At 34.5% G+C, this 27,634-nt stretch overlaps 1 protein-coding gene across 1 annotated transcript; it reads right to left on the minus strand.

Annotated features, from left to right (window-relative positions):
• Positions 1 to 1,852: 1,852 nt before the first annotated feature.
• ChAT (Choline acetyltransferase) lies at positions 1,853 to 18,381 on the minus strand. Its single transcript, XM_066394964.1, has 10 exons — positions 18,299 to 18,381; positions 7,507 to 7,704; positions 4,657 to 4,975; positions 4,435 to 4,605; positions 3,773 to 3,931; positions 3,233 to 3,397; positions 2,981 to 3,180; positions 2,662 to 2,922; positions 2,404 to 2,603; positions 1,853 to 2,350 (listed from the first exon to the last, which is right to left on the minus strand). The coding sequence occupies exons 2-10, from the start codon at positions 7,657 to 7,659 to the stop codon at positions 2,104 to 2,106; spliced, it is 1,875 nt and encodes a 624-aa protein (XP_066251061.1). The 5' UTR covers positions 7,660 to 7,704; positions 18,299 to 18,381; the 3' UTR covers positions 1,853 to 2,103.
• Positions 18,382 to 27,634: the final 9,253 nt, after the last annotated feature.

Here is a 27,634-nt window from a genome sequence, read left to right on the forward strand (position 1 = left end):
TTTTTATTTGATTATTTCTATTAATCATCAATATAAATTTTCATATAGTATATGTATGTAATTTAATATAATTGATTAACATTTTTTAGGAATTTCATAGATATTTTTATCTAAATAGTTTTTTAGTTGTTGCCTATGTTATATTTATGGCCTTTATATCTTATAAGTATGCGGTGTATAATTTTCTATAGGTACATAAAATGTCTAAATTCTCAAATGTTCTTATTGTTTATACAGCTCTAATATGATATGTATTGTATTAAACGTAGTTTCGTAATTTGACGAGACAGAATTGACATCTTTCTAGTCGTGAAATAGAAAAGTCCTATAAAATGCAACAACAAAAAGAGTTCTTACAACAAATAAAATATATCCGATAGACAATAATAAAATTATCAACAGTAAATAACACATATGATGCATATTGAAAACGACTAGACAGGTATAGACATCACAGATTATAAATAAGTACAATTAATAAGCGTGTTTTATTAAAGTGAATAAATATCAATAAAGAGTGTCTTCTTAACAATCCCTTGGAGTCTTGTAATCTAATAATACTTTAAATTAGTTAAATGATTAAAAAAACTTAAAAAAATGTTTTAAATATAGTGAGACCTATGGGGTCATTAGATTCTGTTAATGAGCCACACTTATTATTTTTATCAATGTCTTCTAAAGGAGATTCTAAGCAATGTCTTTATTAGCACACTCTACATCAACCTTCAACAGTTTTTGAAATGTTTCAGTGGAAAACTTTACATTTTTACCCCTTTAAGGATCACTTTCTTCTGAACATGTTTGAGATGGAACAAAAAGGTTTTTCCTTTTCTATATTAATTTTGAAGCCTCTATTTAATTTTGGAACTATATCACTTATAAAAATTTAAAAAATATCAAGAATTTCTGGACTTTTTAAAATTTCAAAAATATGCTATTCACGTGAAATCGAAAGTATTTTCATATGTAGTGCAAGTTCATAAGATATAAACAAAAATATATCCATTTAAAGATGTACTTATTATATCCCACGACAGTAGCAAAAGAATATTCATATGTCGCGCATATTCGTAGTGTTATGTATTAAAATGTTGACGCCAATTGAACAACACTATCGTCAAGAATGTGCTTACTACAAAAATTATTTGACCTTCAGATTGAATGATGAATCGAAATTCCAGTTTGATTCGAGTCAAGGGTCCAGAAAATGAGCGCCATAATCCATCATCAATATATTCCATAAATCATATGGGCTTGTACTCCAAGTGTTCATGACTGTTCATGCCTATGAGCCACTGAATGTAAGAATTGAACATCTGTATATCCATTGGCGCATATTCTCAGTACAAGGATAGCATAATATGTACACCTCGAGATATGCGGAGCCGTACATTCATTGTTCATTCTTGATATAGTCTGATTTTTTTATGTGGGGCAACGATCCTTCGTGCTTTGCATAAAGAATACCTAATATTTTTATTCATTGTGATAAACTCTTAAAAATGTAACAAATCTCTTAATTTTTTTTATATCTACTACTTAACAACAAAATTTGAATATAGGTATGGAGATTGTAATATTTATGGAATAATAAAATGTAGACAACTTTTCAATTGTGTTATCGACAGCAACCATTAAAGACAAAAACTCAATATCTACGTAATACTTACTATTTAAATGCAAAAATTAATATTGCAAAATTTACTTCAAAATCAGTGCCGGATTTAGCTAGTTGCTCGCTTATTTAACCAGCGAGATCCATAAATTCGTTCTTTTAATTTTAGTTTACTTCTCTCATATTGGAAAAATCAGTTGGAACGTGAAACTACTTTTTCTTGCCTACTCTATTTCTGTTAAAATATTCAAATTAGAGGACACAAGAATTTTATCTTAATCAACAGGGTATAAATAATACAAATCCCTCACGCTTAAAAGTTCTCCCTTGACGATATGCCCTCTCTGTAAATTCGACACCGAAAAAACCCTTAAAATTTTACTCCTTATAGCTAATAATTTGGTAACAAGTTCTCTAATAGTCATGATATGTTTTCAACACATTTGATATGTATACGTTGCTAATCTGACCTACCAATTCTGGTCATTTCAGTTTCCAGTTATAGGTCGATTTAATAAAGCATGCATCACATTTAAGCTTTCTTCTAAAGATTGTGCAAATCTACTCGTGCTGGTCACCTCCGAAGACCAAAATGCGGATAGGCAAAATATCACGTGGTCCTTTTTTGGGTTGTAGGAAGCCCCATATCCGTCTGGTTCCACTGGTCCGTAGCCCATAAATGAATCTGTGCTCGTAGCTACTTGGCTGGTTGAAAGGAGGAATTTGTTGGCTAACCTGAAATCGGTTTTAAGGAATATTGAAGTTTTCGCGGTATCCATCAAACTAACCTATAAGAAGGATCAGAAAATAACTCAGGAAGTGGAGAAGCTGCAGTTGGGGAAGTTTCTTTTGCAGCTTCTCGTAGTCCTAATAAATGAATATCAATTCCTTGTCCTAGGATGTTGTCCACCATTTCTTTAGTTTGCATCTCGACTGCACTTTTCCAGAGTTCCAATTTCCTATCGTCGCTTACCAGATGGAATGTTACCTACAATCATTATCTACCCTGTAAATCCTCTGCTTATGCAATTCACATAATGTAAAACCTTCTTATTTCCAATATCATAATCAGTCTCCTCCTTTGGTTGGGACATTGCCATAACCCATTCAAGAGCCTCAAGAGAAGCTGACCTTATACAGTCAACCCTTCCCAACAAGAATCTTCTAGTGCTGGCGCTTTCATATGTAGCAGTCAGTTTTCCATAAAGCTTGTAATAAGCTAGTTGAAGGGCTAATTGGATATAGACATCTGGACTAACTTTGCAAGATTTTATGAACTCTTTACCATAGCCTGTATATCTGAATACCTATTATATTAAACTCGGGTTAATTAAGTGATTTCAAATTTTAATTACGTGCTCATACTTGGAAGTCCAAATCTTTCACTAAATTATCCACAACTTCAGAGGCGTCTTGAATTCTTTTCAAATCCATTGCTTCAACTATCCATTCAAGTCTTTCTGGAGGAGGGAGATGGCTTCCACTTGTTGAGGGTACGTCTGATGATGGAGGAAGAGATTCTGCGTGATTCCATAGGTTTTCTATTAGTTGTATTACCGCAACGCCTGAAAAAAAACATAAAGTTGATTGAAGATGATGATGAACGACAGTTTTTACCTTCAGCCATTGAGTGTTCGTAACATAAACCACAAGCTCCATCTCCAGATATTACAAGTTGTACAGTCTTGTCAAACCATCTGTTAGCAGAATTGCACTGTGAGCCTCCTCCATGGATCATTTGGTGGGCTAGATTACTTTCGTCGCGATTTCCGGTTGAATATCCTTAAACAAATTTAGTAAAGAGATTTCTTAATTAGCTTAAAGCTGTCCATAATGTGTGAGCCCTAAATTTAGGTATAATTGACCAAACAGTTAACATTTTCAGATACTTTGCATAAGTATGAACATTCTGATCTTTACTTGCCGTGTTCTAAATTTGTGTCGAAATAACATTGAGAATATGAATACAACAACTGGAGTGTGTTGTTAATTTTGAAGAAAATTGTCTCTATTTCAAAATTAGAAAAAATATGTTATGTGAGGTATCATAATTTGTGTTGGGATGCTCTATATTTAAAAAAACAGTTTAATAATGAACTTCAAGCGGACAATTTCTCGGTTAAAACTTGATAATATTTTAATTATTTTCAAGCTTACCTTGTCCGCCTTTTTGCAGTCTGCAATTGAAGATAGTTGGCAAAGCCTCGTCCAAACAAACCATGAGAAGAGACTTGGCAATTAGTTCCAAATTTCTGCGATTTCTCTCCTCTCTCATGAGATCTTCTCTAGCTTCAGCCCAAAGTGCTCGCTTCCATCCTGAAAGTTTGTTTTTCTTAAATACTGATATTCTAAGTTGCTTTAGCAAACTTCCTGCATTTTATATAATTAGTTTAAGAAAGCTATATGGCAGCTTTTCGGACATCTAAGCTTTATTATGTAGTTAAATCATCCCAGACAATCAAACTACGTTTAACGTTAATATAATGGCTATTAAAGGTTATACATTGTTGAGCATTAATAAATGCCTATTATATGATCAATACTAAACGTGTAATATTACATTACTGCATGATACAGAATGTTTTTGACTATTCGAATAAAAAATGAATTCGACGTTACTATTTACTTATTTACTAGCATTTCTTAGATGTTATAGATATGACTTCATTGTGATGGGCCTTATTCACGCGATTTTGTTAGTGATTTTCATCTCATTGAAGAACGTCATTATATAGTCGAGTGATCACTCGACGCTTATCAGATGTGCTTTATTTGGTTGCTTGGATGAAAAGGGTTTCTTTGGTTAGGCAATTAAGTACCAGTTAAAATTCCTAGAGGAACAACGTTTGCTTGACAAGGGGCATCATCCAATATATACAAAAGTTGAGCACAAATTTCATCTTCATTAAGCCGACCCCTATCACCAGCCTGCACTGGAATGCAATACTGCTGGTTTCTGCACAACACTATGATATGTTCACTTGGATGATCTACAACAAAATTCATTTAAATTGTCCTCAAAATGGTATTAAATAAATTACCACAATCGTTCTTATACTCCGCAATATACTGGGAATCCCTAATTTTTCCAGGAATCCTGCAGCATCCTAATATGCGATAATATTGGGCCATGCATAAGGGTTGTCCAGGTTCTCGAGAAGTAGCTTTTTCTATAGGAAGATCTTTTCTGTTCAAAATATCTTTGTGGTTCAGGGCAGCATCTATGAGCCTGGCAGTAAATCTGGCAACATCAAGAATGGTGGTAAATTTCTTTGGGGGAAACACCATTCCTGGATTAGAGTTGATCATAATGGACTCCTTGTAGTTGAGGTACATGTCGTTTAGCCAGTATTCGTAAGCCTGAAAAATATAAGCTTATTTTAGACTTGTCCAAATTAAAGATTATAACCCTCGTCATCAAATATTTAACCCTATTACATCGATATCCAATTATTGAATATTCCAGGACGGCGGTGTGCACATGGGCTTTCTCAGCCTGAAGTGATCTCGTTACTGGAAGAAATTGTTTGATCGTTGGATCGTAATGTAAACGCACTCATTCCCTAGGCCTGGATCGACAAACTTCAGGATCCCTAGTTAACAGTGTGACGTTGTCTCGTAACGACCCTTTTTCATTCATCGATGTGCAAATACTACGGCGGGGCTGTTTGCTCGAATAAACACTTGTTAAGCTTATTTGCGTTCAGGAAATTCTAAAGAAAATATTTGTATTTAGCTCTGTACCGTATAGATATATACCAGGTCTACCGGTATGAAATGAGCGCTATTTTGTGAAAATAAAACACCAATTTTAACAAGGAAAGAAAAATAAAATTTATTCAAAATATTGACCATGGTTTTCTACACATTTTGACCACCTTTCTGGAAATTTATGGATACCACGCCAATAGAAATGTGCCTCTTTGGCATTAAACCAATTAGACACCCAATTTTCTACTTCTTCGTAGGAATAGAAGTGCTGCTCAGCCAATGCGTGTCCCATCGATAAAAACAAATGGTAGTCCGAAGGAGCCAAGTCTGGTGAATACGGCGGATGGGGTAGCAACTCCCAGCCAAGTGTTTTGATGGTATCCTGAACCGATGTTGCTTTGTATGGAGGTGCGTTGTCATGGAGCAAAATTACCTTCCCGTGTCTTCTGGCCCATTCTGATCGTTTTTCGATCAACGCATTGTTTAAATGAATCAATTGTTGTCGGTAGCGAACAGTATTAACGGTTTCACCAGGTTTTAAAAGCTCGTGATGCATCACACCTTTCTGATCCCACCAAACACACAGCATTGCCTTCTTGCCGAACCGATCAGGTTTTGCAGTCGATGTTGATGGTTGTCCCGGATCAACCCATGATTTTTTCCGTTTAGGATTTTGAAAATAAATCCATTTTTCATCTCCAGTAACAATTCGATGCAAAACTGATTTTCTTTCGTGCCTTTGAAGCAAAATTTCACTGGTGTTTTTTCGGTTCTCCATCTGTCTTTCATTCAATTCATGCGGCACCCATTTTCCACATTTTTGGATCTTTCCCATAGCTTTTAAACGATCAGACATTGTTTGTTGTGCAACATTTAACATTTCTGCCATTTGCTTTTGACTTAAAGTGTCATCTTCATCCAATATTGATTGCAGTTCGGCGTCTTCAAATTTTTTTGGTGGTCTGCCACGTTCTACATTTTGCATATCAAAATTGTTATTTCTGAATCGTTGAAACCATCTTTTGCATGTTGCTTCTGATAAAGCATAATCACCATATGCCTCGACAAGCATTCGATGCGACTCTGCAGCACTTTTCTTCAAATGAAAGCAAAAAATTAATGCTTTCCGCAAATCATCATTTTGTGGTACAAAATTCGACATTTTTGGCACAATGAAATAATATAGTGTTATTTGTTCAAGGACTTGATTTGTATTAAATATGTTTGTCAGTTTGTATACCAACCAAGCAAACAAAAAAAAAGGTTTGTTTACAACAAATGCCCTATATCGAGACATTTATATCCTGACGCTCATTTCATACCGGTATACCTGGTATATAAATAAAAAATGTATATGTGTGTCTATGATAGGTCAGAATCTTAGAATTTCAAAGGCAAATTACAGATTTAACAAGGGACTTTTAGGAGATATCATATATGCTTGTAGAGAAGACTGGCAATCGCCCATATAACAAACTCGACACTAATTTCGATCTTACTAGATCAGCTCAAAATTGAGTAGCATGCCTTAATAATGTGTTCATCAATTCTATTTGAAGTTTAAATTCCAAAATACAATCTAAAATCTAGATTTTTTAATAAAATTGCGGAGTTTTCTAAAGTTGCGATATATTTAATTATCTGACCTGGAAAAGGGACAAACGTTAATTTTTGCTTCAATAAATTCCAAAAATTCCTAATCCGTGTTCAGCTATCTACATTCAATTATCAACGTTCATCAATGTTGCATAGGTTTATTTATTTAGACTCAGTTTGGAATTTAAAGCTTTTTGAAACATACTGTAAATCTCTATACAAATGCAGCATTTATAAAATACCAAACATAACTGGCTTATTGCGGAGTCCCTATAAAAATTTATTCAAAATTATTTTTAAATTCCATCAAGAACCGTCTTATTTTCACATTTCTCTGCGGAGCTCATTTAAAGGTGAACGATGACTACTTGTTTGGATCAATATTGCTTTATATTATGTTAAGCAAAGCAATCTAAACTTAAAAATCAAACTAACTAGCAGCTTGAGGGACCACTGGAACATTTGTTTATTTCAACTATTTGTTGCCTTCTGAAGTTTGTTGATTACGGCTACTGGTAGCAATTCAAAAAGCTCCTACTGCAACTTCAGCGGTTTTAGGGGTGTCGAATCACAATATCACTTACCCAGTTGTCTGTTTTTTCTCTTCGATCCAGCAAATAGAGCTGCAATTTCCGCCCCAAACCACCCTCTTCAGAAAACTTCTCAACTAGCATCGCAACCTTTCGATGTTCCTCGTCATCAAGTAGTGGTTTTAGCGTTCTTAAATATTTGCCCATGGTGTCTGCCAAATGAGGAACCGGTAATTTTGGAAGGCGAGTGCCCTAAAACCAAAACACTTCTCTATAGAAGAAAACTTTATTCAATTTGTGCAACTTCTGCTCAATTTCCGAGACATTTTGCATTATTGATTATGAATATTGACTGTCCATCATAATAAAAAAATTTCAATGCTTATGGCATTTTAAAAGGGCTACTTTGCATATTTTATGACCTATAGGGGATTGAGCAGGCTGAACGACATAATGTAGGCACGTATCGCTTTGTACATCTCTTCTCTGTAATTCACTTTCGGAATCATCCATATATGCATGCCAGGGGAGTTTGAATAAAGGGAATTTCCAGTGTTGCACCAGTGGTAACAATCTCCCTTTGAAAAAAGAACCTCAAAGGTACCGAATTCATCTATCTAACAGCTTAATTATGTTACTCAAACGACTGAGAGCTCGCTTTTAATGGTATAATATGTCTCCAAGTTTAATTTGACAAATTAAAGCATTTGACTCCCCTTAAAGCTGTCTGATCTATGGTAATTATACTGATTAAGGTTTGCCTTCAGGTTGTTCCTGCGAGGTCTCATTTTGTAAAGTGCTATCAACCCTTATTAAACAATTTTATACTAAAAATTCCTTTTGAAGAAAATAAAAGCTATTACATATGGGTGATATTTATGTTTATGGGTGTAGATCCATGTTATAGTGTTATTATACTTTATTCGAATATTCCAAGAGATAAAGCAAGATAAATCGAGATACCTATCTCTCTGTTTGCATTGTTATTAGCGAAGTGACATAAGCCGGTACGATATAACTGAGAGGGGTCGCGTCATCCCTTTGTGTTGTTTTGTGTTTTAGGCCACCAGCGAGTTCACATGGGGTGTGTCGGGGATTGTTTTATCTCCCTCGTTTCAACTGGTTTCTAAGTGTGCCGCGGTCTTTTAGGGTGCGAGGAAGATTTTGGGACTTTCTTTGAACACAATGAAAGCTTTTATACCAAAAAGTTGAAACTATAAATAAAGATATGTTTTAAAACTATAAATGGAATTTATCGCAGGAGGTTCGTATTAATTAGCATTTTTCTAAAGCCTATAAACTAATAGATTTTGTGGAATACAACGCATTGCTATACCATACAAAACAGCATGTGTATACTGTATTATAATTCGCTGACTACACTGAACTTATTGTACATCACAAAACGACTGAGAAAGCATTGGAAAGACTTCGGTCAACACAATGATACTAAATGCCACCAACTTCTATTCGCTAATTGAAAAAAAATTATATTCATCAAACACGAATTCAATAGATGTACATATCTGAGAAGAATAGTTAAAATAGCCTAATCTGAACTAAGAATGTTATTAAGTAACGCAAAAATACGGTAAAACAGTCACCAAAATGAGTCAATAAAGTTGAGTCTGATATTCATATGTGTTGGTTATAGGAATATTTAACTTAACTGTAAAATTATGTTATTAGACTGTTGAATTATAGTGGTTGTATCGCTAAACATGAACAAAGTTAGAAACCTGAGTCTGCATTAGACTTTTGCATATGGTCAGCATCATCATCATTACTTACCATATCTAACTCAGAAGCTTACTAGAAACTATTGATTATTTTTTAAAAAGCAGTTAATTTCTTATCAATCTGGATGATTGAAAAGTTATTTTGTTCACTTTAAAAATTCAAAAGGAGAAAATGTTGATGAACTTTTGAGTACACTCACAATCTCAGAGGTGCTTATGAATATAAGGTTGAAAGCAAATCTTCGTAAAATGTAAAAAACAGATTCTTGATGTTCGCTCCACACGAATATTTTAAGTGTAACCATTGTTGTGCAATCGCTTGTTCTTTACTTTTTATGGGAAATACTGACATGTGGAGTAATTAAATTCTCTATGAAATATCTTAAAAATGATAGCTTCTGAGTAACTGAATTTTCCATGTTTCTAATTTATTGCTTGATACAATAATTATGTCAGGGTCATTATTGATATTGATGTTAATTACTAATACTTCAACAATCAGTAATAAATTTACTATTTAATGGAATTAATATCATATGGTTTTCAGGAATCAATGTGTAAATACTTTGTGTTTTAATCGTTATTAGTTAGTGGGTAGATAAATGAATTATACAAGTTCTTATGGATTTTTTCGACTAGATAAAATCTTTAATAATAATTTAAATAATATTTTTCTAGACTAATTCTGAATATTAATTTCACTCTTATAAATAATTTCTTTTGAAGTCATATTTAACATGCCTTTTCCATTTTCTGATTTTCTTCACAAGACATAATCCTAATTTTTGCTACACTTTTATTTTTGAATAAGTAATATCTGCAAGCCCTAGTGTCTAATTTATTACTTTAATTTTAGATGGGAACTGGAAAAAATCCTTAAGTCAAATTCATGCACTCGCGGAAGGCGGATTGCAATTGCGTATTTTGTTTCTATCAGCCCGGTTGAAATGAAATAGAGTTTTTTGCAAATTCGTAATCGTTTAGTTCTAAGATTTTTGCAAATCCGCTAGCCATTTAAATTTGTGATTTGCTACTCACAAATGTTTTTCTAACATGAAAGCTTTGGTCACTTTTTGAAATTTACTGGATACAATTTTAGTTATCTCTATCAATTTTCAGGGATTAACAGATCTGTGTGAAAATTATTTTTAGTCTTAGAAATTCATCTTTAGGATAAATCAGAGGAGAGATATATTTTCGTCCTTGATTTTTTGTGTATAGTAAATGCCTTCTTTCGTGAAAAACTAGTAATTGCATATGATTTCATATTGTTCATATTGTTATTTTTCATAGGTAGCTTCATAGGTAGTTCATAGGTTCAAATAAGGTTGATAATGTGTGAGACTGTATGCTATCCGTATCGCTATTGATTCTTCTGGATATCCCAATTTCAAAGGTGTATTTGTGAAGTGTCTAACATCATATTACGCTTACTTTGTGCTATAATCCGAATTAACCTGAGTTTCAAAAGCTGAATTTCGATCTTCATGTGCTTACTCATTAACCTTGAAACACGCCAGGACGCGACTGCATGATAAACAAGAAGCAATAAAAAGGGGCCAAAGAGCCCTAAACGCACCCCTGCTACACGCCTGTTTGTTTAATGACGTGGTGCCCCATTATGATGTCGTCGTCTGCAACCCCCTACAGTTGGAAAGAACTCAGTCTACCTGCAGGAAGGAAGTAAATGGAATATAATTTATTATTAATAAGACGAAGTGCGTTCCTCCTTCTGTTCAGTAAATATTTGATGATTTTTATAAGGGGAGGTTTTTATAGGTAGTAGGATTCGTAGCGATTGATGTTGTGTAGCATAAGAAGACGATATGTGGCTTTTTACATGAATATGTGCATTTATCGAAATTAAACACCTGAAGTGATTACGAAATTAAAGTATCGTCCATAAATAAGTCTACTGATGTTTGATCGCAAAACCATTTTGAATGCGTTAATTAAAAAAACACGAATCTCGCTACAATTACACAATTTGGTGGGCAAACAATGCTAATTGGGACCACCGTATTATTCAAATAATTCAGGGGATGTTAATTGGAGCTGCGCCCCTTTTGCCCAATCTTTTGCCACCCCTCTGCACCCTCTGTAGAGGAGGAACTTTCACCAGTGGTTTTCCAGGAAAACAGAGATCTTTGCTTGAGTCTTAGTGTTCTATAACTAAAATCTCGTATCCTCTAGAATATATTTCTTTTTCCGAAGAGTTGTTTCTCGACGTGACTGTTTTAATAAATGTGGCTCAAGATATATTACTTGATAATGAATAAAAAATATGTTTGTTCATTAACAGATGAAGGAAAATGTTATTTTCCAGGGTTGTAAGAGCCATTTTTAGCACGGTATTGATCCGCCGGATCCGAGGCCCGGAAAAGTTACCTGGCGTGACCCGTGCGGTGTTTGCAGTGCCGTAGACAGATCTGAATCATATAAATTGATGATTATATTTAAACTTTATAATCAAATTATTCACATCAATCATATTTCGTGAGTCAAATATGGGGCAGAGAAATGGTTAGTTTTGGAAGTGCATTTGATTAAAGTGTTCCTGTTAATATAGGAGTCATATATAATGATGAGTACTCAGATAATTTTGCGCAGAAAAAAAAAAGTGAATAGATTTTGTTTAACATACGTCTATGGCTTGCTCATTTTTACCCCTGTAGGTCGCAATCGTCCACTTATAATTCATTTACACCTAATAATGTATGAAGCGAAATTTTGGACTGTGGACGTTTATTGATTTTGCTTGATAAAGGTTCGTTTGAGTTCATCATGTCCTAAAATAGGTTTCTCATTGAAGATTTATGAATGATAATGGAAAAGTTAGAATTTCTTAAAATTAAGCAAGACCAGTTTAAGTGAGAAACCTAGCCATGGAGGGAATGGAAAGATTGAGATACTGTTCAAAATGCAGGATATCTCTAAATGGCCTGTAAAAAACTACGACGGATATGTAAGGTTGATGTTCCACGTTTTAATCTAATTTTTAACTTAGCCCAAAAGTACACGATTTTCAACATACCAAGGACTTCAAAATCCTACCACATTTGCCACGTTCAATAGATGTAGTGAAATGCCCCTCTTAAGTAAATCACTGCATCTCTTCAGCGTGGCAAGTGTAGCCTTAATCTCCATATTATTTCTTGAGTAAAGGAAGTATTATATAGTCTCATATTGGGAGATTTCTAGAAATCTCTAACAAATCGGTTATATCGTATTATTTCTAGCGAAACTCTATTGTCGCCAGGTATACGAGAATAGGAGAGAGTTATTTTTGATTGACTAATAAAGTTTTTGAACTCACATCATATCACATCCAAGAAAACGCTTTTTAAAAAAGCAAATTTGCAACCATTACCATATCTCGAACAATGGGAAAAATTGAATCTTCAAATAACCATATGTGCGAGCCTCTCTCACTGACAAATGTTCTTCTATGGAGTTAGGATGAGTTGAATATGAAACTAATGTGAATGATCATTTAGGATCGTTTTCGAATTTCCACTTATAATGAACTTAGGGTTGGGGATATTCCTGTATTCCCAAGTTTTGGACAAACACATTCCTTGAAAAAAACACCATTTCTATATCATGCTGCAGGTACTAAAGACGTTACTCGTATACATAATTAATCTACATAGAAAAAAGGGAATACTTGTTTTGGGTATCAAACAACAATTTCCTTTGTTGACATCAAATAAATTTATTCAAATTTAGGACGAGTAGAAAGCATTAGAATATTTTTTTGAAATAATAGATCAATTGAAGTCGTGCCTATATATTTTAAGCATTTTCTTACCTTCAGTGCCCTGTACAGGTATTTACTCCGCAAGAGAATTTGTCAATTTAAAGTCAATAAAAAAGTTATTCAACGCAAATTGCAGCTATATCTCAAAACCAAATTTACTTCATAGCAATAGGTACAAAACCATAACAATGGAGCTTTTTCCATTTAAGAAAATATATCATCTTGAGGTTATATCAACCTAAGAGTACTCAATGAGATGCATGAAAATTTAGTTCAAGAGTTTACGGTTTACTGCTTGTTATTGTTATATAAATTTCTTAGAAATCACCTAATTGCATTAGAGCAAATCCAATTACATAATATAAGCGTACCTATGTACAATGTACTCGTATTAATATTATAGGAAATTTTAAAGTTGCCATAATAAGTCCGCGATTCACTCGATAACAACTCCGAAAGCAATTCAAAAGCTCTATGCCCTTTATGGTTCGTGAAGGGTTTTTAATACAATGGCACCCACCTGCACTTGACGTAGCAATTCTCACTGTCTGGTCCCCCTCGAAGCTCCACTATATCCTGCCGAGACTTAATAGCCTTGTTTGGGTATTTGGAAATTACTTTTTAAAGCTTCTGATTTGTAATATAGAAAGTAAGGGAAAAAAGAAGGACGATTTAAATTTATAAACGAAAAGTTAAATTTGTCCATTCAGGCATAGAAAATAGGCAAAATTACTGAAGAACCTTGGCTCCCCCCTACTGTCCTTGTTTCATCTAATAGATCCCAGGGGGTGAGTTCCAAATAGGTAAAAATGACAATTTTTATATGTATTGTCAGTAGGTGAGTTATTAAATTTGTGCTTTAAATGAAAAACAATCTTGTAGATTAATTAATAGGTAACATTACCGCGATTGTCGTGAGATTATCACAAGTTCAAGTTAATTTTGAATTTCCCTTTTCCCCCAAATTCGAATTTTGCGTGTTAAATAAACTACTGAGGTCAATTCGATAACATTTGAATAAACCGACATGAAATTTCTGAAACTTTACATAAACTAAACTATTTTTAACCAATGTGGCAAAATTTTGCTGGATAACTTCGCTAATGTAGCACTGATCATGAATTTGTAACCCATCTCAAATATCTAAAACTGAGATGGCTCACACGATACAACTGAAATCTTTTTAGAGTAGTTGAATTGCGTAAGAACTGTTAGGAACATCTTGTTTTATTATGAATAATACTTTAATCTGAATTGGAGCTCCTAATGTGGCTCTTCAGAAATTCTGAAGTGAATACACAATGCCCACAGCAGGTCTGCAAAAAGCATTTTTTTAGGTGATAATTGTTTTTTTAGTATGTTAAGCGATGTTAACTAGAAATCAGCAATTCCTTCACATCCATTCAATTTTACGTGAACTGCATGAGCTTTTACGAATTAGTGAACCCTACTTCCTGGCTCTGCAGCCCTTCCTTCGATGTGCTGTCGCTTGCCTTTTATTTATCTCCCCTTTCTAAACTGAGATTGGGCCTTCCAATAAACTGAAGCCCAATAAGCCAGGTAAGCAAGATGGGTTGTATAGGCAACCTAACAAAATTGAAGATTTTGGATGCGTAATTCCCAAAGACGAGAGAATATCAGTGTTCACAAGTAAGGTATGGATTAAGAATTATTTCTTATTCGTGGTAACGTAATGGATCTGAAGAAGACCTATGGACATTTTCTAATAATTGATTTTTCAATTTCAAGGATTAATCGCACAGAGGAAATTCCTGACTTAGAGGTTATAAAAGAAATGTCACAGCGAAGCATTTTTAACAAACAGTTAATACTCAAATTCACATCCTTAGAGATTGTACCTTGTAAGGTCGTTTCTGGTCATTCTCAAAATTTTTATGTCAATTTCTAGTATTATGTAGAAAATTTCAGATCTAAAAACTGTAGAAAAGACGTAAAAATAGACGGTTTTTATGTTTTATTAATCTTTTTTTAATTTTAAATGTTATTTTTACTTTCAGGTCCACTTCAGTTAACAACATCCGTATTTATCCAGCCGAGTTGGTCAATTGCAATAGAAAAAATTCCTGCTTTCAGCACCCCGTAAAAGACACAGGTTTTGATGCTTTTTAAATATTTATTAATTTATTTTTAAGTCAATAATGTTCCAAAACTGCAACTACAAAGTGGTTATTGCTCCTTCCAAGTTCCCATCATAAAACTCACTTCAAGAACATCTGGGTTTATTTCGAAAATATGTTATGAATTTCAATGATCCCTGAAGAAATTTCTGGCTTTGAATGTGTATAAAATGCAATGGCGTAAAGGCTTCCAGAGATAGGTCATATTTTTTCAAGAGTGTAGTAACAAAGCTGTTATTTTTCCTTATGCATTCCATGTTCCCCACATGAGATTTATTGCAAGACAGTCACAATGTGTCTGCTTCACAACTTAGGTGTCAATTTTGAGACACCAATTGTATGATATCTTGAATTGACCACAAAAGTTGCATAGATACTTTTCACACGTAGTTAATAATTCTCCAAAACTGTAATAAACAAGTTTTAACTGTTCCTTCCTCCACAATCCAGAGTTATCAATTTCAAGCATAATAGAGGAAATCACTGACTTACTACCTGTATTAAGGGCAGTGGCGTAGATGATTTTCTAAAGCAGTAAAGTAATTATTTCCAAAAATTGTAAAAGGAGATGTTATTGGGCTCATGATAGGATTCAGTGTCCTGTATAAAACTATGCAAAATACATAGTGGCTAAGAGACACTCAATAATTTTCTCAAATTGCAATCCCAATAACAAAGTCATTATAGTTCCTTGCGAGTTTACATCATCGAATTCACATCACGTATCCTCTGTTTATTCCTCAATTGAGGTCTCGGCTTTAAGGTTCATACTCGAGATTTTCAGCTACCAAATTTTATAATAGACGTGACGTTTGGATTTGATTCACATAAGTATTGCTAAGCGATATCTCGAAAACAGTTTGAGATATTATCATTAAATTTGGGTTAAGTAATTGGGAATGAGACATATTTAGGTATATTTTTACATTTTTTTCTGCATAGGATGTTTGCTACGTTTGAAGTGAATTATTAATTTTTCCTTTATTTTGTTTGGGAATAATGCATGAAACACTGGTAGGAGTTGGAGCGGTGGAATGGCACACCATTCTCAACTAAATAGAATGAATATTCACCCTTCTCTAAGGACTCGGATAAAAGTCCTCGTTAATTTTTTGGTGTCAAATTTGTCACCGTATTCCTACAAAAAACACATAGCACCAGCAAAAAAAAGAAATTCGTCACTGACTTTCTGAAAGGAAATATTACTAAGTAGGTTCCGCAAGTATATCTGACTTAAATGATATGAGCCGTCAGTGTCAAAGAAATAATAAATCAGTATGAATTATTTAATGGCCAACTATTTTAAAATTGCAATGTTGGATTAAAAAAAACTGTAAGTTCATCGTTTTGAGAAATAACTGTCTACTTATTGGTATCATTTTAAAACTTGAAAATACACATTTTTAAATAAGTCATGACCTACTATGCTTTCCATTTAAAAAAAAACGTAAGTTTATGCCATATCTTAAAAATTACGGAGTCAAAAAAATCTGGTTATTCTATCTTTTTCAGGGAAAAATTATTTACAATATTCGTATTTACATAATTTCCCTAAAAGTAATAGATACACGGTTAAATCGATTAAAAGAAACCAACAAAGCTTAGTTTCGCTAAATATACGTAAATGTATAGTAAGCCATGGGCTTTTTCAAGAAACCAAAAGTGGCTTTAAATTCGTCTCCTAATATTGCAATTCCTTCCCTATTTAACCAACTTCGTAACTCTGCTAGTTTCCGACATCCCTTCACTAATCATCGGAAAAAACTTACCCTGTGCCTATCGCATAACGTTCTTGGTATGCAGACTATAACCATCAATTTTCATAAAGGCGTTTGAATCAATGTTAATTCTGACCTAAGCGGATAAAGAAATCATCCATTTAAATTAGCTATGTCATCAGCCGCTTTTCGTCGGAGATAGAATATTGATAAATGAACCGGCTACGTGTAATTTTAGGGGGCAATTCAACGCTATATTGACCCCGAGCTTAATTAATAACGCCACCCGAGTCTCCCGGCTCCTGATTATACAAGGGACACGTGCTGATCACGTGACAAAGGTAAATTGAACGGTATTGTCCCCTCATACGTTACATGATTTTAGTATTTTCTAGTTCCAACTCTGAAGGAGACATCTGCTCTAAAATGTCTCCGTTCTTTACATTTTTTACCATTTTCAGCTGCCTATCATGGAAACAGAATGGACCAATAATGGCATTGATGGTTTTTGGGTCCCCAGGGATATCAGACATGTAGATGGGTTTTCGCTGTTCTCTTAGTATTTTTGTCACGCTTGTCGGCGAGGATAAATCACGAGCCTTGTTAGGATGTCGCAATGCTAATCTCAACAATCCCCCGAGGGAATCGTTTTAAACTTAGAGATTTCCGAAGAGGGTTTGTTTTGATAGATTTCGTTTACCTATCGACACTCCGTTAGTCGAGTCGGAAGGTTTACGTTCTGAGTGATGGTAATAATTACAGACCCAAAACTTTATTGTATGATAATGAAAACCCTTAAATTTCCCGTTAGATAACATAACTCTTTATTTACTTTTCCGAGCCAACAACTCCGAACAACAAACCGCAGATATTTATATCGTATATCATAATATCTTGGGGACGAAAGCACATGTTTAAATGTATTTTCAGGGGGTGAAAACGGCTCTTCCAAGAGGGTGAGGAACGTGAGAAGTTTGCCATCGTTAGCAGGTGGTATTTTTGTGGGGAAAGTTTGGTGCGCTTGTTTGCTTACTCATCTTTGTTGTGGTTTTATTGCACGTATATTTTTATTTAATTTTTCAGGAAATTATGCCAAAATTATCAGCCTTTGGCTGCATGGATGTAATTAGTGTTAGGATTCCGGGATTAGGATCTCCGTAGTAGTACTATAAAAACCTTGAACAAAGTACCTATAAATTTTGTACATACTGGTACATAAGAAAGTTGCGAAGCATGTGATTGCCCCAAAACATATTCATATCTCATATTTAATAATTTCTGTTTCCATTAAATTTCGTATATATTTACTTAAGTCATTTTATCAGTGTAACTGTCTATGAACAGCTTTATCATTTCAATTTAGATTCAGTGATTGTAACTGAAAACTTTTGGAATGTCTCTACTTACTGAATAAAATAATGTAAATCACGTTCCACGGCAATTTCTAGGTGAACTTTCAAGTGATAATATATCAAGAATTCTCCTTCTTACCTCTTTTCCGACCGAACTCGAATTGGGGTGTACCAGGGAGGCTCCCGATAGCAACTTCTTGGGCAGGGATAGCAGTGATTGCCTCCATCCTGCAAAAAATTTGCGATTAACACCATATCCACTATGATACATATATTAGAAGTATCTGAAGGTTTTTACTTTCATGCTATGTACCAGAAATTTGCTTGAAGCAATTTATTGATAACATTATTTTCTTAATGATTTGTTTTCGACGATTTTCTATTTTCCTGTTTAGTGAGACCATCACTAGACATTTTAAATTCTAAAAAAATCCCTCCCTCAATACCTCCATTACATGATTCCTACACATTTTTGTCATACAGTTTAAAATCTACTAAGAAAAGTTTGTCGAAACTTCTTACTGTTTTTGTTTTTGCAAGAATCTTACTCACATAAAAAATTACCTGGAAAAGAATGCTCTACAAGCTCAGAAAATTCAATCTTTTTGCCCTCGCTTTTTTGTTTCTGTTTTTTGCCCGCCCGACAGTCGCAACAAAATGATGCTCCATCATCTGGATTTCAAATAAATCTGACTCGAAATTTGTCTGGCAAAGAGAATTGTCAAAGCCCAAAAGCTTTTATGCTTTCTTACTATCCGCTATAAAAGAGTCTGTAGAGAAAGATTAAGCTGAATATATTTTCCTTCACTACCTTCACTACACCTGTTTTAAACCATTTCTTTGATTCAACATCTACTGATAAAATAAAAGATAAACAATATTTTTCATACAGAAAAATGCTTCCCTTGTTTCATTTCATTTTCAATATTTGCTTTCAACAGTTTTGTGTGGGCTGTTGCAAGAATCAACTATTGCTCGTTCACTCCTTCCGCGGTATATTTTCGTTCAATCTAATTTGTGGTTATCAAATCTACCAGAGAATTGTCTGGAGTAGGTCTAATCAAAGGATTAAAATAGGTATATACTAAAGTATATCAAATACTTAATTTCTCGAAATTGCGACATACTACTCACGATTGAAGATTTAATAAATTAGAAAATTGATCTTATGGTCTCAAAGACGATGCTCGTATTTAATATAACAGAACTCCTAACCATCATCACTTGCTGTAATGCAGTTTTTGTGTTGACTAGTCTGATTCAGAAGAGAAGAAAAACCCACTCTACCTCAGCTTGTTATCTTTACTGTAATAAGAAACATTTTATAATATTTGTAAACATCTCTGAATTTTTCAGGATACTGGTAAGCTAATTTCGCCTCATGGAATTTTCTATGAAGTAAATCTACCATAATATAAGATAACATGGCATGGGCACAGTAATATTTTCCACCCTTAGAAAATAATAAAATCTCGAGGTAATTTATTGTGCGTGCTTGAACTTTACAGCTTATTGTGCTCTGTGGCCTGGGTTAAACCTAAAGGTCATTAGCGATGCAAGGTGTGGTTATTTCTCTCTGAAATGTGGCGCAAACAAACATATTGCCCTTTCATGAGCTCTCTATGCTTCATACTTACTCTTGGTCAAGGGAGCTTAACAGCTCCCGGAAAAACGAGGTAATAAACACGTCACGAAACAATTTACGATAAAGACACATTTCTTCCCCTATAATCCATCCCCTCATACAGCCCTTTCAATCATTTCTAAAGGGCTTCCGGTATTGCGGAGCTTTGTTCTCATAAAGTCAATTGAGTGCAATTCCGCCAAACCTCACATTTCATTATTCCCAGCTTCTTTTGTTAATTATTTGGAATGTTAGAAAATTAATTTGAAACAGTGGCATTATTAGGAAAATCCGGAAAGGACAAATTGAGCGTCCGGACGAAGGGCGAAAAAGTGATCGATGTGTTTCTTTGAAAAAGGCGTGTTGCCAAATCAGCGGATCATGTTCCTTTGAAGGCGGACAGAAAGCCATAAAAGAGGACAATAGTCAGGATTAGGACAGATTGACCACGAAATTGTGAGATTTAGAAGGAAATTGGACAGTTTGTTAAGCAGAGAAGAATTGGTGAAAAGTCATTTTGGACAAGAGGGGTGGTTGTTGTTTTTATGCAGTTATTCGACCGGAGCTTCATTGCCGACAATAAATTGTTTTTTCGTAATTTTAGTCCTTTATAATGCATCTTCCAAGCCTCTAACTATACCAGACCCCATTAAGTTTATCGCAATAATTTCCCATCGACCCTTGTGCGAGCCCAATCTACCCCATCTAAAAGAGGCTCGGTCAATTTGGCACCAGTTTTCGTGTTTCCGTGATGTATCGTGCTAATCTCACCCCTGCAACCCCTAAAAGAAAGGCTCGCATGATTGCTTCGTCGGGTTGTTTTATTGTCAAATGGATTTGCGCCTTTTGTTTTAGCTCATGGTAGAAAGAAGCTATAATAAAGGGGAGCATTTGTTTGTAATTTTACTTGGAATATTCCTCCACGCCACTGAGACCATCCCTCAAGAGTACGCAGCCCCTTTTTTGTTTCTTTTGTACGTCGTCACAAAGTTGCCGTGCCAAGGCGCAACTTTTTATTCCTGAAATTCCCCAAGGATTATACCGACTGACTCGTACGTGAGCCGACTCTAAATGCCAGAAACTTTTTATTTCATTTATGTTGCAAATCCCCTAAACGGTTTTCATTTTTTCGCTCGATTTGCAAGGGATTTGCTGGGAAGATAAAAGCAAAAGTCTCCATTGTCAACATCTAATCCTCGAGGGTTATACACATAGTTTAAGCGGTAAGTTTTTTTAACTTCGCAGCACCATGAACTAGTGAGGTTTGGAGACCGAATAAACTAAACCTAATGGAAATAAATATGACACCGCAGACGCAATAAATTCCACTTAATCCTTATTAAACTAAGACCTCCAGCGCGCATTAATTTAAGACGCAATTTCATGCTCTCTCTGGTTTCAGCTCTATAATGGAAACTCTACCTCACAGACTTAGATATATGAGAGGTTATTATTGAGTTTCGCAGAATCGCCTCCGGCTGGATGTTATTTACCTGAAGGAGAGAGAACGTGAAAGTAGGAGTACAAGGAATGTGCCTTAAAATCCTAATTTGCTAAATAAATCATTTAGCTAAGAAGCCAAAATGTGGGGTATGTACCATTCAGATCACAATGTGTACGTGACGTACATATCCAGGAGATATTTCCGCGATCTCCACCTTGTCCTGAATATCACTAACGAACACGTTATGGTAGACTGGACATAACTGCAGATGATTACCTAAGTCCCCTCACAGATGGTAAATAGAGGTGAGTAATATTTAACGAATTGATTTAAACGATATAGGCGAATACTTAATAGTAAAAAAATACATAAATGAAATAAAAAACGGGCGAAGCTATATCTCAGTTATTTATGAAGGAATTTTATTGAACTAAAAACCAAATAAAAAAATATCGTTCAGACCACTAATAACTTCAAAGTTATTTTTTTTTAAAACAACTTCTGCTTCAGGTGTCTACTTCAGAATTTTAAATAGAACTTCGTATTTTTTAAATTTTTTTAATAGAAAGTATTATTCATAATTTAATGATGATGTATGACTAGTTAATGGTAAAACAATTTTTAACTGAAGAAAATTTAAAAAAAATTAACAATATGAGTTATGTAGTTGTGTATTGTCGTGGGGCTATACGTATTATCCTGTGATTATATGCATTTCATCTCATCTTGCTCTATTGTGTTATCCGGTGTAAAGATCACTGGCGTCATGGGCAAGTGGGGCTCATTAAAACCCAGTGAGAAGGGACAAGATAAAACCCTCTTTGACCATAGGAACCACATCATTTTTCCTCATAATTTTTTGTGACCAATTATGCTGCAAGTCTGATAATTGTAAATTAATTTTTTAGTGTAATAAAAATAGTTATTCGTGTTATTATTGACGGCAATTATTAAGTGTCAGTTTTGATCGGAAATATTTGAAAATGAACAGTAAATTTACAGGTATGCCTGAAGCATATTCCCAAAGGAATAAGAACTCGGGGGAAGCAGTGCTCCTTTATTCTACCCATCTTCCTAATAGAGAAGTAACTAATCGTAATAAATTTAAACGTTGAGAAGACAACTTCTCAATCTATTTGTAATATTCAACGCAATGTATTAGTACTCAAAGAATTAAAATGTTTCAATTTTTCTCAGTTAAAAATTGTTTCAAAATTAACTTGTCATACATAATCAAATTCAGAAAAATAGTTTCTATCAAAAAATGTTCTATTTAAAATTCTTGAAACCTGAAACAGAAAAACTTAAGTTAAAAAAATCAACTTTAATGTTATTTAGTAGTCTAAACAATATCATTTTATTTGGTTTTTAGTTCATCAAAAGCCGTTCATAAATAACTGAATTATAACTTCCCTCGTTCTTTATGAGACAACCTGTACAAAAGGGATCTTCAAGGGGTCCTACGCAAGAATTAAAGGGCTATACGTGTTAATAGGAGTCTTATCATCATCTAATCTATCCATTTTTTTTATAGAGAAGGAAACCTTCATAGATGTTTTAGTGACCAGATTATGCGGGATTCATTCTGTGAGGAACGTCTACCCACTAAAACCTCCCCTTCTTTGCCTTGATTCCGCTTGGAACTGTTATTTAGCATTACTTCAAGAGGTGGCGAATATTTCTTGTTCTTAATTTTTTTCTTTCTTCTCTTCTTAATTTATAGCTCTTCCGATTCTTTGATCCCTTTCTTTTTTATTAATTACTTCTCTTACGTAGTTTCGGACCTTGTCCCATACATTCTCACTTTTCAACATTTTTTTTATTATGTGCTCTGCTCAAATTTTTACATTTTTTACATTTTTACATTTTCGCCTCTAGTGTATCAATCGAGGTTTCAGGCACGGTGAGTGAATATCTCTCAATGGTTTCCTTCCTAAATTAGCCAAGAATGTCTATTTCTTTCTGCCTTAACTCAGCCAATTACGGTATCTTGAATAGTCGATTAACCATTACTTGCCATATAGAGGATATCGATAGATTTAATCAATAATTCAAGGATAGTCCCAGAAGTATCTGACTTAACATTTAAAGAAAAAAAATTAGAAAATATTACATTATTCTTCAACATAGTCTCCTTTGAAATTGACACACTTTTCCCAGCGATGTTCCATGTCTTCTATACCCTGTTTATAGAAAGAAGCTTCGAATGTTTCAAAATAAGCATCAACCTCGAACTCTGCCTTATAATTATTGGCAAATATCTTTCCACCGAACAATTTTTTCAGTTTTAGAAACAGAAAATAATCTGAAGAGGCTAAATCTGGCGAATAAGCGGTTTCCCATCTTTTCCATGTTCACAAAATCTCTAAAAGTGTTCATTAAAAATGGTTCTAAAACAAACAAAAATCAAACGTTACGTATAAGCTTTTTAAGGTTAGGTCTTTGTAATATTGATAAATTTTTAATAAAAAATCGCTATATACATATATGTCAGGTCGGAAACTTCTGGAAGTATCTCCCTAAAAAGCAACATCTGGTAGGTTTATTATGATGCTTTGCAGGTATTTTAAATTTTATATATGATTTTGGCCGATAAATTTAAGTCTCGTGGCATTCGTCCTTTGTATCCTAATAGATGACACTTAATGAATTTGCCAATAAAAAACGTTACTAAAACCGTAGTAAAACCACAAAAGAATGGCAACAAACCAAATTGCCAATAAGATTAGTTCAGGACACTAAATAAGCCCGCTTAATCTACTAATACCATGTAATAACATTAGAAACGGGGGCCGCCCAATCCCCTGTTAACGCCAATTAAATTGGGGGGCGAGGGCGTCGGGGTCCTGGTTATTACAGTCCCGCTTGTCGGAATCTTAATAAAGCGGGCTTAGCAGCCTGTAGATGTCAAAACAGTATCTGGGAAAGTTATGACGGGTTTTATGAACCACGCCAAAGTCCATTTCTCGTTATTAAAGTCCATGCAGGGTGGTAAGCCGAGTGGGCGAATCGAAGTGTCATTGCAAATTTATTAGGTAAATTCCCGCATGAGTTGTTTCTTGAATTTCTGTTATTTGAACGGAGAATGAAAAGCTAACATTTTTACTATCCTAAGCAAATTCAACACCACTATACTTTTTTGTTTCTGCGTTATAAGGGTAGTATAAACTCCCCCGATAATTGATTGAAAACACGTCTCGGCTTCTTTTTCATCATTAAATTACCAACGCTTGGATGACCGCGATCTGTATAACAAAAACTCGGGCTACACGAAAAGGGCAGAAAGGCTAACGAAGCCAATATTCCTTTATTCTGCCCTTCATCACGCCCAATTGACTTTGCTGGGGATTGAGCGACTCCGGCACGGTTTTTCGGTATATCTGCCAAGGGTGAAGTCTCTTCATCTTCTTGCAACCCTCCTCGATAGTCAAAGCATGTAAAATTATGACCTAAAAAGGAACTAATCTAACATGTAGGCCCTAAACGTTCGCACTGGTCCTCGTATTTCAAAGCGGAAAATTGATGTTTCCCCAAATGCTCGTAACTATTTTCGGTGCCTGGCAATATAGCTCTGGAGAGACCTTACGTAAAAAGTAATGTGTCTTGGCTATTACGGCGAAACCTCCCTCAATTCTTGCTGAAATTGCCTCTAAGCACACGAGTGTACATCTCAAATTTCTTTGTTATTCTGTTGTGATAAAATTTTGTAATTTCCAAGACAGACGCTAGATAATCGATCCTCCCTTAAACGTGAAATTCGAAAGCAATCTCAACCCCATTAGTTTAAAAAGAACGAGACAAATTACTTGTTTTCATCCAGTAAAAAAGCCCATTTCAGTTTGAGTAATTTCGTTTCGTTTCGTTCGTCATAAAACAGAAATACGCATTATCTGCCTCCAAGGTAATCTTTAGCATTAATAGAAAACGTTCCTGGCGAGAAAAATCTAATTTATTTCCCCTCGTGTCGCATGAAGCAACTTTGCCAGAGATGTCTTCCGGTTTTGGATCAGGGATAAGAAGCAGTGCAGGATAAATTTAGATGTAAACGCGCTTTGCACCGAGTAAGAGAAATACTAGAGAATTAAACTATGCAGGAATTATTGAAAAAAAATGAAAATTATAAAGTGTAAATTTGCTTTTCTATAGACTATTAACGCTAACCGTACACGACCTAGAAAGTGGTTAGATTATAAAAGGGCGGAAGACCAAGGTAGATGAAGAGCAGTCAAGATTCATTGGGAGTTAGTCAACTTTCAGTACTTTTTATTTAAATCCACAACGTGTGTATAAACTGCGCATTTTGGTTGAAAACTTAAAAATCAAGACAAAACAACACAGTAGACTCAGAATAAACAGGAATCGCTTCCCCTCAGAGTGCCCTTCAGAGTGGTATGGTGAAAGCAACTAAACCGCCTAGAGGACAGCTACTTTTGCTTGTGTAAAACCGTGGGTTTTAATAAAAAAAAAAAAAATTCAGTATCGAGATTTACCCTCAGCGATGATATTAGTTCCGCGTGACAATGAAATGTTTTTTCTCTAAATTTCTTTCTTCTGACTCACATGTCAAAAATTCTAGTTCAAGAATTTCTATGTGAACATATGTAAGTCTGAAAACCCCACACCATTCACTTAAGAAGAATTAAATGATTTGATTTGAAATTTGGGCCTTCCTAAGAAGCGTTTTAAATTGCGGATTTACGTCGAAAGAGAAAAACCTGTTGGCTTTCAGTACCACAATTTATTATTATTATTATTAACATCATTCTTTAAGTATCTTATAAAAGAGAAGTCCTTAGTTTATTGGAATAACATTGAGTATCTTATGCTAAACTTGTGTTCGAATATTATATGTATGTTACGAGTGGCGTGCCTGGTACTGCTTATTAAATCTTCAACGAGAGGCTTAAAAAGCGTTTTCATGCCAAGAAGCAGTTCTCTTCCCCTGGCCCATTCAGTCTATATAAGGGAAATTTAGGTGCATTTGAAAACATTCTTGAAATTAAAAGAGCGAAAGAAGGAAAATGGAAACGAGTCATCTTTAATCATAAATTTTTAATAATAAATTAAAATGCAAAACTTTAGTTTTGTTTTTCTACAAAATATGAACGATGGGCATAATTAATGTAGGATCGCGCCCCTTGTAGATAGGTGTTACTGTTAAATGGGATACATATTAGATAGTAGGAATTAGCTGTAAGATTGTTATACCCCTGGGGTACGACTCTGGTGGGCATTAGTTGGGGCATGGGAACTTCCCATGCCATGCCTTGTCGGTGTTGGAAATCCCCGCAATAAACCGGGTCGGCATTGGAACTGCTTGTAATATACTTTGTCGGCATTTGAATTGCCCTTGATAAGTTTCGTTGGTCCTATAGTGGCAGTTCCAATTCCCAGCTTAAGATGTAACGGTTTAATGCGGCGGGTGGTACAGACGGCACCCTAGCCAGGGTACGTCCATGGTTTATCACCATGGGTTTTAGTATTTAAGATTTTGCAGGGCATATACAAGCCCTCTTTTCTTCTGGGTTCGGTTGTCGTTGGTAACTCAGAAGTCGCGTCCGCGCTCGCTAAGCTCACAAGTTACTTTATACTCTCTTTTGTTCACTTTACATTAATAAACGCATACTTATAGTCTTTTCCTATCTGTGATTTTATTATAAGATATAAACACCATCCTATATCTACAGTAGTATCAAAACCCGATACTACATTAATATCAACGAATTTAGAAATTACGAAGAAAAATTCAATATCACGGGAATAATAAAGACAGCAAAGGAAAGAATCATAGAAAGAGAGAAAAACGCGCCAGAAAATATCAATGAAGCATGACTATTTAGTAAAAATGTATTTACTTTTCATTCTTTTTAGTTTTTATGCCGAAATTCATTTCTATTTCATTCACTTTTAGGTCAGTTTTTTAATTTATTATATCACCCTAAATTTATTGGGCATTAAACGTTTTCATGAGGGTAAAGTAGCGAACTCCAAAAATTTCATATTCAATTAGACTATACGAAAGTCCACTCATTGACTATTTGGAATTAGTTTTTGGTAGGAAATTCTATAATTTTCCCATTAAAAATAGCTAAGTATCGATCCATACTAAACTTATAATTCTATTTCTGAAATAACTTATTATTAGGGGTATGATTTATATTACCTACATGTTCCAGATATTATTATCTATCCTTAATCTTTGTATAAGCTAGAGCAGATACGTGTTTGGCATGGACGATTAATAATGCAATCCAATTTTCCAGCTGACACGAAACAGAGGGGAACTTCATCTGGAACCCCCTGTGGATGCTCTTGACGCAACTTTTAATGGAAATTTTACTACAATCAAAGAAAATATGATTAATCAAGGTTCCATAAATTTAATACAATCCTAAAATGGCATGGAA

This window comes from Euwallacea similis, chromosome 11 (genome assembly GCF_039881205.1).
Source record: "Euwallacea similis isolate ESF13 chromosome 11, ESF131.1, whole genome shotgun sequence".
Taxonomy (NCBI): Eukaryota; Metazoa; Arthropoda; class Insecta; order Coleoptera; family Curculionidae; genus Euwallacea; species Euwallacea similis.